Raw genomic sequence first — 13,960 nt, 5'->3', positions numbered from 1 at the left:
GTTCGGCCTTATAATCTAAAGCTCTCTTGAGGCATTTGCTACAGTAATGAGAAGTGGTATTTTATCAAGGCCAGGTTACTAAATTTGAGTTGGAAATATTAGAACCCGCCGTGGCACTTCCAAGAAGGTTACATGTTTACGCGTCGTATACCTGGAACCATTTTAAGGTAAACTTAGAGGGATTGATATCTTTCGTATGCCTAGCGCGCAGACGAGATTTTATAATTTCATAGTTTTAAACGGCCTAAATACCTTAACTCGCTTAAAAAACAACGAGCTATAACGAAATGGGCACAGAAATAAAATCTAACATTATTAAATTATTTTTCTTATTTGCATAAAAGCGCGGGGTGAAACCCGCGGGTATAACCTAGTATCCAATAATTTTCTTATCAGTTATTGGCAAAAATACCGTTCATTTTATCTAGAAAAAGCACTACTCACGGGCTTTATTTCCTTTTTTATGAAATAAATCAATCGGGCGTTATTTCCTTTTCTTTGGGAAATAAAGCCCACGGCTATTATTGCTCTTTCGCAAAGGAAATAAAGCCCGCGAGCTTTATTGCCTGTTATTGGTGGGCGCTATTTCCTCTTCGAAGTGGAAATAACGCCCAGAGGCTTTATTTCTCTTTTTTTGGGAAATAAATCCCATGGGTGTTATTTCCGCGGGCCTTATTGCACTCCACCCCAAAAATGTGGTAGATCTACAACAATTGTGGTAAAGTGGCAACACTGATTGGAAATCATTTGATTAGTAATTAGTAGTTTCAAACACATACATAAGTACATATATTAACTAAATAACATTTAGGTGAGCAACGCCCATTTTAAGTCCATTTATGTATTCTTGAAAATTGGAGCGGAATGGTTTCATTAGTCACCGAAGAAGCATACTTTTCGCGGTTTCTAAATTTACCGTTATACAAAAGTAGGGGCGGGCAATAAGTATTAGATATATGTAAATATATGTATTAGATATACGTAAATATTTTAGTTAATTTCATTATGTCAAAGAGTGACCGTAGGTAAATGCACTATCTTCTTGGGACTCTCCAATGGGAGTTATAGCTTTGTATTCAACTTGAACGAAACAAGTCAGTCATGGCACACTTTTCCATAATCGTTTGCATGTGGTTCGAAGTTATTCATACAATTTAAAAAGAGATGTATCTCTTTTTTTCGACATAACCTTGACAAATATTACTCGATCGGTACGTAATAATTACCAAACTGAAGGCGAGCCTTACTGTTAAAGCTGGTTTTCACTAATTCAGTGGCATTTGTCGTCAAATAAGTGAAAACACATTGTCAAATGGGTTCAAAAATCGTTATCGATTGTTTTAGATCAGGATAGGTCTTTAGTCGTGTACATGCGCTGCGAGATCGGCTATCTGTCAGCTTTTGGTCCATAATATCATCGGTAAAGGTATAAATAAAGGAGATAAAGTCGTGTCAAAATATGTCGCCAAATTTTGGCGTCAAAATATGACATAGTGAAAACCAGTCTTTACTGATTTATGATAATAATATGATAAAACGCGTTCAGATTAAAACCAAATTACTTAAAAATAATAAAAATGTTGCACAAAAATTCCTGTGATTTTAATTTAATTTAAATTTTTGTATTGCATGCATAATAATAAGTAAACTAATTAGTGTCTGTCCAACTTTTGCTATTTCAGTGTTTCCATCTTCATTTGCATAAATGAAGTTTTTCCACGGTGATGAAAAATAAAGGTTTTCATATTACAGCTCCCAAAATTGTTTCCAAATTTTCAAAAAATCGCAAAGTATAGCTAATATGAAAAACAGATTAGTATATTTGGAACCAGCGACCTAAATACACCCCAGAAATAAGAATTCTGTTCTTTACAACTTTTAACTAAAGACCAGTGCATTTAGCAACAGAACAATTACAATTTAGTTGAAAAACAGATAAGTTTGAGAGCAACCATAAATTAAAGGGCTTCCAGAGATGATATTTGACTTCTTATTTGCGTTTACAGATTCATTATCTAATAATGTCCACCATACCTTTTTTCCGAACCCCGAATTTTTAACAAGAATCCGTCTTATTCGCCAAGTGTGCTTTGTGTAACTTGTGGGTATATGCGCGGGCTCTTGCAATTAAAATAAAGGATTAATATTTTACAGACTTCTTGCTGACCTCATGATACAATATATTTTCACAATTACCAAAGGATTTTAGAAAAATCAAATTTTCGACCCGCCCTAATATACATACATATGTATCTTAGACTGCATCACTCCCAATACAAAAAAATCGGTACTGTTTTTCCACTGGAATTATAAAATCTATCATATTTTAAGGCTTTCACCGAAATATGTCGCAAAAATATTTACGTGAGCTGGACCGATTTAAAAATACCTCCAAAAATTGAGCTTTTTATTAATAAAAATTTTTTACCTCAGATGACTAAACAGTTTAAGCTTAAAAAATTTGCGTAAAAATATTTAAAAAAAATTTCCTACGGAATCATAACAATGAGATTTTTGATGCTGTTTTTGAACTTTATTCAGAGACTGGTTTAAGAAAAACATGAATAACTCAGGCAAAACCTTACCAATTTAGACTTATGAGGTATCATTGGTAAGGTATTTTCTCACCCTTTTATTATATAAGGAATAAGCTCATTCAAAGTATGTATGAAAGAGGAAGGTAAGATAAACGAGAGTCATTCCGTGATGAATTAAGATGTGTTGGTATGATGAAGAAAAAATTGGGATGTGAATGAGTCTTTTTGCAAAGACCCAGCAAAAATCGTTGGACCATGTAGTCTATTTGTGGTAAATTGGAGTACTACAAAAGTGTTCCTCTGTCATGCTGTAGCGGACCAACTCGTGTCTCTGTGCCAGCTTATTGTTTGTTACCCGATCACTGCTCGTGTTTTAACGAAATGTGATTGAAGTTGAGCATTTGAAAGCACATTTCCATTTCTGGCTGTAGCTGAACGTGTAGAGATGCTCGATGTTAGTTGTTAGCTCCCAGCATGTTCGGGTTCGAATGCCGTCAGAGGCAACAAAAATATAACAACAATGTTATTGTTAATATGTTGGAGTAGTTTTGTGCTACTCTGATGTAATACAGGGATGGAGTATATGGTCCTGCCCTAGGACATCGCAATGTTAATTGGATCATATTTTTTATATGAATTGTGGTTAATTTTGGAGTACTCCCAGGTCCTTAGGGAGTACTCTTTACACGCATGCATGGAGTAGTCGCGATTTTTGCAGGGGATGCAAAGAAATAAAAAGGGTCAGAAAATACCTTTCCACTGATACCTCATAAGTCTATATCGGTAAAGTTTTAGAGCAGTTATTCAAGTTTTTCTTACACAAATCTTTGAAACAAGTTAAAAAAACAGCATTAAAAATCTCATTATATGATTCGGTTGATAAAAAATTTTAACATTTTTATGTAGATTTTTTAAGCTTACACCGTTTTGTCATCTGAAGGAATTTTTTCCAAAAAATCCTTTAAGAAACTATTTTTATAAAAAACATCATTTTTAGAGGTATTTTCAAAAACGTCCAGCTCACGTAAATCTCAATATTTTTCCGAAATATTTTGGTAGAAGTCTTAGAATACACTGGACTTTGTAATCCCGCCGAAAAAACCGCAACTTTTATTGGGGATGCAGTCTAATGTGCATAAGTATGTATGCACTAGGGCTGGGACTATCCGTGTTCGGATATCCGGATACTCGTGTGGGGATGAAACCCGGATATCTGTTCTATCCGTTTATAACTGGATATCCAGTTAAAAATCGTTAGTTTCGCTATCCGGATACCCGGTTAATATCCGTTAATTTTGTTATCCGTATTTTTCAATCAGATAATCGGGATATTCAAAAAATCCTAATAGAACTAATATGTGCATATACACTCCGTTGCATAATTATAAATCTAGTACAAAAGTATTTGAAACAGCCGTCGCAATCAAGATAGGTAAAAACTTTATTCTATGACTTTTGCATGGTAAGAACTCTTTTAAAAAATAGTGGTTAATTTTTTAATAATCATAACCTTATTTAAAAGAACTAAAAAAATCTAAAAATTACTTGTTGCAAAACTATAAATCCAAAAAAAAGTTATCCTAACAAAATGAGTAAAACATGCAAATATGTCCTTTTAATACTTTATTTGTGCTCCATTGACTTTAATTAACTCAAATATGGGCTTCCTTATACTTAGACATCATGAGCCAATTAGAGCAGATCTGACCGGTTGACAAGCAGCCATTTGCAATAGCAATTGAGAAAAAAGTACGTAATTTTGAAGTTTGATGACTACAGGCGTGATCACCATTTCGGAATTTTTCGTTTTTAAAACACCTATGGTGACCACAAACAAACGAAGCATCTACTTTGTTTCTGATGCGCTGATTACTCTAGCGATGCGTTTCGATAACTTTTCGGATGCGTGTTGGAAAAGTGTACATTGTGAACCAATTGTAGTTCGGTGTTATTGAACATTAAACTTTGTACGTATGCAATTCATTTGACGTTTTGGAATTCAGCCCCTATCTCTTCTTATTCTGGTACTTACAAGCATCGGACCAAAGTTATAATACCATTTCAAGCTCATGGAATATATAATTATCAGATTTCAAATCGATGAAGAAGGTGACCAAATAAAAATTTAAACATTTTCTTAACTTCTTCCCAGCGAATCTATATATCTGTGGACATTTTACAAAACAACTTAAGTCTGTCTTTGACGGACAATCTAAATAGCATATGTTGGCGAAGCTCTTTTTACCGTCAGATCAATACATTTTATTTAAAAGAAATCATTCAGTTGTTGAAAATGGACACATTAAAAAGGTTGTGTATAGCGATAAAATAATTAAATATTTCTTTCCAATTGTAAAATTTTTCTCTTTGACGGTAAAATATGTTTTGTCGACATATGCTATTTGGTTTTTCCATGAAAGACAGACTTAAGTTGTTTTGTCAAAAGATATAATTGCTCAGTCATACGACTTATGTAGTTAGGGCGATCTGTAGCAGCCACAGAATTGGGCTACATATAAAATTAAAGTGCAAGCTGCAGTTGCTGTTGACCGTGTTTGCCACAAAAGTAAAAAGTGGCAGAAAAGTCGATAGTGAGTAATATAATCTATTGAAAATTATTAACCATTTCTCCGTGGAATTGAGATTTCGAAAAGGTGTTAGGTATAGTTTTGAAATACATATTTTGACAAAAGCAAGAAATAAAAATAGTTGAGACTACTTTCTTTTTTAATTTTAACACAAAATTTACTTTGTTATTTTAAATAAATGTGGTTATAGTTTTTATAAATAAAACTATAATTTATTATGAGTTAACCCCCAACTTCAATATTATTTAAAAAATAAGGTAGGATTAAGTATATTTTAGCTCACAGGTTATCTTTTAAGTCACACACGCCTTTAAGACGTATGTTAAGGCTTTACGTAACTCCCAAATAGATTAAGCTTCTAGGGTTAAGAAAGCTTTAGTTTAAAAGTGTGATAGTAAATGCCTTTCACCATAAACGGCGCCAATTTTCAGTGATTATTGCGTTTCATATTACGACTAATAAAGCCCTTGGACAGATACTCTGAAAGGTTGGACTATACCTTAATACGAAGCTTTGAATGAGTAAGGCCTTCTAAGAACTTAAAAAATTTCTTGGTTTATCAGGTCTCTAGCAATACAAGATAAATTTTTGTCTTTCACGAAGTTCTTTAAATAAATTTTGAGCTAAATACTCGACCGAATTTAGGAGGTTACTATTACTTTTAATAAATTAGTTTAATTTCTTATAAAATTTACCTTAATGTTTATGCATGTTAAGGATACATCGAAAATTTGTTTTAGAGAATCAATGTGAAATAATTGCAGAAACGATTAATCGGTTTGCTGAGCAACCGAGACGGCTGCTTTTTTAAATAAGTTTTGTAAAACAAATAGGCAAGTACATATCGTCCCCCACATGCCAGAAACATGAACGTGTAAAGATGAAAATTTTGGGATAGTAGGGCCGGCCCACGGCGAGGAAGACTTCAATATTACCCAACTACTTTCTGGGTATGGCTGCTTCAGATCCTACTTGCAGCGCTTTATCCACGAGGACTTCGGCCATTGCGAGATTTGTGGTCCCAACTTCCCCGATGACGGGGAGCATGTACTGTTTAGCTGTCCAGGTTTCAATGCAGAGAGAGAAGTTTTACGCGAAGCATTCGGCGAACGCCCCACAGTACAGAACTTAGTGCCAAAAATGATGGAAACCTCAACTAACTGGGGAGCAGTTAGCACTGTCGCAGCAGCAATAATCGCTAAAATGAGGAACAGGTTGAGATCGGTTAGACGTAGAGAAAAAACCATTGTGGCATCCACCCATAGCTGAAGCATCCTGCTATCGAAAAAGCGTCGAGACGTACAAAGACCCCGAACACCAATACGTACGCACGACCCTGACTCTTGACTCTAATGTGCGGGGGCGGGCCGTACAGTCTGCACAAAAGGGTTGTGAGAGCAGGGTGGCTTACGACGAACTGCGCTAAGACAGGAACGTACGATACAGCTTAGTGCTCAAAACCTCCTCTCGACGAAATACCAAACAGTAGTACCGTATACCCCATACGGTACAGCGGACAAACAAGTAGTTTTAGTTCGGATTCAAGTTCCACTCTACGGTGGTTAAGCTTTCGATGCGTTCTGCTTGTATAAAAAAAACAGCATCCAGTTTATGCCACTCTTGCAAAATCGCCAAATTAAGCCATATAACGTTTTGAAATTGGCGATTATCAGCATAAACTTACTTCTCCAGTATTCCCCACACATTTTCCATTTGATTGAGGTCACGAGAGCACAAGGGTCCGAATACTGTTGGTTTCTAAGCTGCATTTTGCCTCCCTGCTGGTATGAATTGCAGCATTGTCGTCTTGAAAAATGCAATTTCTTTCATTGCACTTAATAAATGATTTTAGACTGGTCAGAAAGGGAATATAGTCTAAACTATTCATTTTATTTGAGCATGACTGCAACTCAAGAGCACAATCTGATATTATTGCGCCCTACACAATCACATTTCCGCGACCGAAGTTCCACCGGTAAAAAATGCGTCGTTCTTTCCGTGAATATTTTAGTATCCATTCAATACATTTTTACCATCAAGATTGAGTTTTTTTTTCGTCTGAAAATATAACCGAAGCCAACTTTATAATAGTGAATTTATGCTAAAATAACCATTTTAACAATTTGGAGAATTCCAGTAAATTGCCATGTGTTTCCCAGCGAAATCCTTTCGAGGAGCTTTACGATGTAGAAAAAGACGCGGAGCCGTGATACTCGGTACTCGAGGTGCTTGGAACGTTTTAAGGCCCTCCAAATAGTTTGACGACCAATGGGATCTGAACATTTTGCTGTTAAATTCTGGCAAATTATGATGGAAACCAACAATATTCGGACCCTTGTATTCTCGTGACCTCAATCCAATAGAAAATGTGTGGACAATACTGGCAAAGAAAGTTTATGCTGATAATTGCCAATTTGAAAACGTTATATGGCTTAAATTGGCGATTTTGCAAGAGTGACATAGACTGGATGCTGCTTTACCGAAAACATTATGGCTAAGTATTAGGAAGCCCATATTTCAGTTAATTAAGGTCGATGGAGCACAGTATTAGAAGGACATATTTGCATGTTTTATTAATTTTATAGGTATTTCTTTTTTTGGATTTATAGTTTTGCAACAAGTAATTTTTCGATTTTTTTAGTTCTTTTAAATAAGGCTGTGATTATTAAAAAATTAACCACTCTATTTTAAGACAGCTCTTACCATGCAACGGTCGTAGGAGGAAGTTGTTACCTATCTTGGTTGTGACGTCTGTTTCAAAGACTTTTGTACTGGATTTATAATTATGCAACGGAGCGTATGTATACAAATATGCATATTCTTCACAAAATATCGAATTCACCTTAAACTCGTCGAATGAAGCATATTCAGTGATATGTTCACTTGCGCGCGTAACTGTGGCCGCTATAATAGAAACTACAGCCCAAATATGGTGCACGATCATTTCAGCAAGAACTATATATTGGCACTGTTTTTCGACTGACCTGGCGTAAAACTCAATCGTGATTTCAGTTATGTGCAGTGTTGCCGGAAATAAATATCCTTTTAGTGCCAGAATCTCTAGAAAACAGGGCTAAATAAAAAAATTTAGAGCTAAGAAAAGAGCTAGTTTCATAATTCATCGACTAAACATTTTTTTTTTATTTTAGAACGAATTTCCAAAAACGTTTTCGGAATAGTACTTTTTGAGTTCCAAGCGTATAAATTCGAAAATAAGGAACTTTTCAAGCTTTTTTCGAAAATTGTAAAAAAAACTTTGTAAACAAAAATTATAAAAAAAGCAAGGACGGTGGACAATTTTATGACGAAAATGTGAAGCAAACCAATGGTTAAATTGGAGAGAAACTGTTAAAGTTTTGACAGCAAAGTTTCATTGTAATTTTCTTTCTATGAATTCATAATCAAATTCCAATTCAAAAAATGTATGCAATAAATTAAAACTTTGGGTATCTTCACATCCATTTCGGTACTTTTGGTGAACGCTTCCTTTTGTTAGTCTGAAACACAGCAATTTACTTAAAAAAAGGTAAAATAATTATTATCTTTTAATATTTTCTCTTAGTTTGTACTTATTTATTTTATTTATTTAGATTTAGGTATGCTTAGCATTCACAGAGGTTTTGTAGAGAAAACAAAAATTAAATCATCACTACAACAATTTATCGATTTGCAGAATACACTCGAAGACTATTGTTTAAATAAACAAGAGTTTTTTAAACAAAAAACAAAACCGATTTCAATTTTCATGTAAAACTTTAAGATTTCCTTTAATTTCTTCATGATCCAATAATCGGATCTAAACCAAATTAGGATGGGACCATCTCTGAGGTGCCATCTTTTCTTTAAAAAAAATAATTATTGAATCCGGCTATGCGGTAACATATGTACATAAAAAAATATTTCGACGAATAGATAGCCTCCTTCTTTTTTTGAAGTCGCCTAAAAATAATGAAAAGATTGCGATTTTGGTGTAAAGTCGCATTTTAAAATTTGCATGCAATTAAGGTAACTAACAAATTTGTATTTTAACTCTTCAATAAGTTCATAATAATCTTTATGCAATATAAATTCCTTTGTAGGGCTCGGTACAACTCAATTGTTACAATAACAAATAATTTTTAAGCAAAAAACTCAACCAACTTCAATTCTCATATACAAATTTAGAAGTACCGTTAATTTCTTCATAATCCAATAATCGGATCTAAACCAAATTAGTATGGGACCTCCTCTGAGGCACCAGAAAAAGAATTATCGAAATCGGTTAATGCGGTTCAAAGTTATTCGGTAACATACATAAAACAAATATTCCGATGAATTGATAACCTCTTCTTTTTTTGAAGTCGGTTAAAAAGAGAAAAATTAATGAGGTAAATTATTATACATTTTTAAAGCTATATTTTAACATTTCTAATAAAATTTACATCAAAAAAAATCTTAACCCCTCCCCCCATAAATTATGATCTGCGTACGCCCATGGAGCTAGGGGCTAAAAGCGGATTTCTGGGGCAATTAAAAATAAAAAAGCTAAATATAGCCCCAAAATCACCAAAATGGCAACACTGGTTATGTGCAGAAGATATATTTCCATACATGGATATGTTTGTACACACCTTGTGTAGAAACGCACTAGTGCCGAACTGGTTCGGTACTAGAGAGTTTAGAGCCATGAGTAGTATATGTTAGTTCTCTTTTGCATGCTGGCAACTGGCGAATTTAACATTGCGATGTTCTACGGTTCGTTAGTTTCGAAGCAGTCTTAAATCCGACAGACGTAAACAGTAACATGAAAAATAAAATAAATATACTATTACGTAAATATAAAAACTTATACGATGTTTCCACGATTCGTAATTCGCTCTATACGTAATTCGCTAAGTAATTCGTGAATTACCCTGTTTCCACGACACACATTAGTAATTCGTTTGGCAGATCTAGTTCTTGTTCTTGTTCTTCGCTATTTATTATTATTTTTGTGTACTGCAAATATCGAAGATAGAGCTAAAATTTAAGTTATAATTAACAATTTTAATTTATATATAGATTATTTCATTAATATTATTCTATAACTAGAAAAAGTGCCAGCAAGTGGGACCAGGCTGGTGAAAACTTCGATATAGTTCCGATAAATATTAGAGAAGGCACCGATTCGTTCGTCAATCGCATGGTAATTCGATCTGAATTACCTACAAATGAGGTAATCCGCTCTCAAAATTTGATATGGCGAATTACGTAATTCGGAAGGTAATTGGCAAGGCGAATGACGAATGGGAGAGCGAATTACGAATCGTGGAAACGCCGTATTATTTAGCTAATCTGAAATTACTCCACTCGGGGGAATGGGGGAGCACAGGAGTGCTCTTTTATGACTCATTTAGAAGGTTTACGGGATTGCTTATGTGGGAATAATCCCTTATTACCTTTTGAGAGGAATGCGGCCTCCCTCTTTGCTTCCTTGTAATGTTTGTGGATGATATTTCAGTTTGTTCTCCCTCATTTCTCTTTTGGGAGTTAAACGTGTTAAAAGGAGTATACAAAATATCACACTTATACGGGTGACCAACAGGCTCGATTATCTGCATAAACAGCCTTTATTTGCATGAACTCATACATTTTCCTCTTTCAAATGCGCATAAGCAGCCGGACAAATGCACGAAATTTCTGCCAGGGCAAAATTATTATGCGCATTTGTGTGCTAGTTAATCTAATCTACATAAGCATGCCCGTCTGTCTAGCGTTTTATACACAAAAGCATAGGGAGTAATCGTAAACTCGCAAGACAGTACTCACTGAGCAGTCGAACGATGATCCCAAGTTTTACTGAGTAGTGCTATACATCATATACATTTACTGATATATATATATATATATGTATATATATATAGGAATAAAAATGCGCTAACATATGTATGTATGATAATATGTACATATGTATATGGATGTTATTGTCGTTTGTGTTTGCCTTCCCCCCACAAAAAATTTCTTCGCAACGTCGTTGTGTGGGTTACACAGAGAAATTCGCTGACTTCTAAAAAATTTAAAATGGCTAGCAAATAAAAATGTATCTTATCTTATATGCCTATGAATGCCTCAACTGCCAAATCGGTTAACTCCACTTTTTGAAAAATCTTAAATTTTAGTATCAAAGCACTTGATATACAGTATATTTTGCTTTGCTGCCTTTGTGCTTAAGTGCACATTTAAGATACCTACCCCAAAATGCTTTTATTTATTTTGCTCATCTCGTAGATCAACGAAAACGGCTATCATTTTATGTAGTTATACAGATAATCAGACACATCCCGCTTGCAGTAATTTCTACGTGGTAAGTGCTCCTCCATTATTTGGTTTTATACCTTCCTCATTAAAGTAGTAAAGAAAATTCGCTTAAGTGCTTTTTTTCGGTTAAGCGCACAAGTTTCTCTTGCAAAGAAGGATGTGCAGCTAAGCAAAATATACTGTAGTCATAACCAAGGAACGAGTTTTATGGAAATTGCCTTTTTTTCTGCTAAAGAAATAGAGTATATTCAATTAAGAATTCCCGCGATTTAGTTTTCCCTGATTCCATATATACACATTTGATGTTGCCTTTGTTGCCTTTTTTAAGATATTTGCCTTTTATACTTTTAATTGTAAAGGGCAATATGATAATATGAAAGTTTTAAATATGCTGTATGTATTTAAATAGGGCGCCACTCACTTCGAGCGCACGTTTAGTACATTCAAGTCTTTTCTTCGCGAGAATCGAATGAAAATCCTTTTAAAATGCATTCTGTGATTCAATGTTACTACAACTATTGAGATTAAAGTTTTGTGAGTTCAAAACTCGAAAGGATAAAACAGTCAAAGATTCAAAGTAAATAATTTTCATATAATGAAACAAATGAAATACAAATTTCTAAAATAAATGTATTTTTTGATTATTTTTCGGTTTTTGTCTCTTTTTAGTGCCCCATTTTGCCTTTTTTACGGTCTCTAGCACCTTTTCCTGTCCTAAAACTTCATTCCCTGGTCATAACTTATATCTTAATATATAAAAATCCCGTGTCACAGTGTTCGTTTACGCTAATCTCCGAAACCGCTTAACCGATTTCAATGAATTTTTGTGGATGCGTATTGTTGGTTCCAACTTACAAGATAGGATAGTGTTGAACCTAAGAAAAAATACATTTTTTCATCGAAATTTTTTCTATGCTTCTCGCATCATGCTTATCTTAATATATACAAATCCCGTGTCACTGTGTTCGTTTACGCTAATCTCCGAAACCGCTTAACCGATTTCAATGAAATTTTGTGGGTGTGTGGCCTTTTTGTTGTACGAAAAATTTGAAATGCATGAATCCAAAAGTTTCCGCACAGAATAATGTGAGGTTGGGGATATAAATAAATACGTAATTAGTTTAAAAGCCTTCAGGTGATACCTAGAGGTTCCGGGTTGAGCTTTTTCGATCAAAAATGTCGAAATTACACCAATTTCTTTTATTTTGCATTTCTTTTTTATAAGTATATATTAGAAAAATTATACATTATCATATATGTAATACTTCTATCTTGCTAGTACAATATGATCACAATGTGTTTTCAATTCGAAATCAAAGAAAGACAGCCTATGAAAATTTTTTTGATTGTAGAAGTATACGTGTATATTTGTAAACTACTACATAGAATGAATTGGCATATCATAACAGGGGGGATCAGAGAATTTAACAAACAAATAAAAATTTTACGGCCTCATGTTTCCTTCAAACCGCAGTTAACGCAAACGAATTTTGTTCAAAATTATATTTTGATGCATAAACGCTCTTAGACTGTCTTTGCACCTGTGCGGAGTTGACTTGACAACTTGAAGAACGCATGGTCGGGCCATAATTCGAAATTTTTTACAGCGAATATGATGTGTATTTACCGGTATCACCGCTAAAAGTGTAAATAAATTCTCGACATACACCCTAAAATCCAAACATACGCCATAAAAGAAAATTAAATGACCAATTTCTCATTTGCGGGGCGCTTCGGAATCGACGCATTCAACTTTACGCATATTTTCTTATTCTGAATCGGCATTTCGGCGAAAATTTACTTTCATTTTCTAAATATTTACTCTCTGTCAGATTTTTGTTCATCTAGACTCTAGGTCCTAGAGTATTTCTGCTTCAAGAAGTAAGTTTTGAAAAAAATCCTAAATTTTTTTGCGGTTAGGGCTCGATATATCGACTTTTTTCGAAGCTTTTAGTTTTTTCGATATCCGAAAAATTGGAAAATAGGAGGTGTTTTTCCTAACTAATGGCTTTTTCTTTTCTACCGAAAAATTTTGCCTTCTCAGTGCCCTCTACGCACAAATACTAAGGAGAGGGCATTGAAAAGGCAACAGTTTATGTAGAAAAGAAATCGCCATAAGACTAAACTTATTTACACATGAAGCTGTGTGGCATATGATAGTTGACCGAATCCAATAAAGCACGCTATTCATTTCTGTTCTGTGCTTATTGACGCCAACTGGAAATGCCAACTGATGCCAAGTCCTTCTGTAACTGGTACCTTTATCCTCTGCCACCACAGCGGCTGCAGCGTTTCTCACAGATATACAAATATTGTATTTTTTGTTAATTTTTCATATGAATTATTTTTCAATAAGAATTTGTTAAACCGCTCCTGAATTTTGAAAAGTAAAAATGTCAGTTTGGATGCATTCTCTTATCGGATCTCCCTTTCTTTTTTTAATATATCGACACTCTGATGTTGGGGAATGTACTTTGAATTNATATTTGTAAACTACTACATAGAATGAATTGGCATATCATAACAGGGGGGATCAGAGAATTTAACAAACAAATAAAA

General features: G+C 34.3%; 1 protein-coding gene across 1 annotated transcript in view; it reads right to left on the bottom strand.

Annotated features, from left to right (window-relative positions):
• CtsL4 (Cathepsin L4) overlaps positions 1-8,089 on the bottom strand; it is a 52,400-nt gene extending 44,311 nt beyond the window's left edge. Inside the window, exon 1 of the mRNA XM_017610975.1 lies at positions 7,968-8,089. Coding sequence (XP_017466464.1) covers positions 7,968-8,069 — 102 coding nt within the window. The 5' untranslated portion in view covers positions 8,070-8,089. The remainder of the gene's footprint in view (positions 1-7,967) is intronic.
• Positions 8,090-13,960: the final 5,871 nt, after the last annotated feature.

The sequence above is a fragment of the Rhagoletis zephyria genome, unplaced genomic scaffold (assembly GCF_001687245.7).
Source record: "Rhagoletis zephyria isolate East Lansing unplaced genomic scaffold, Rhagoletis_zephyria_1.1 Rzeph_scaffold_00359, whole genome shotgun sequence".
Classification (NCBI taxonomy): Eukaryota; Metazoa; Arthropoda; class Insecta; order Diptera; family Tephritidae; genus Rhagoletis; species Rhagoletis zephyria.
This window is presented reverse-complemented; position numbering and strand designations above follow the sequence as displayed.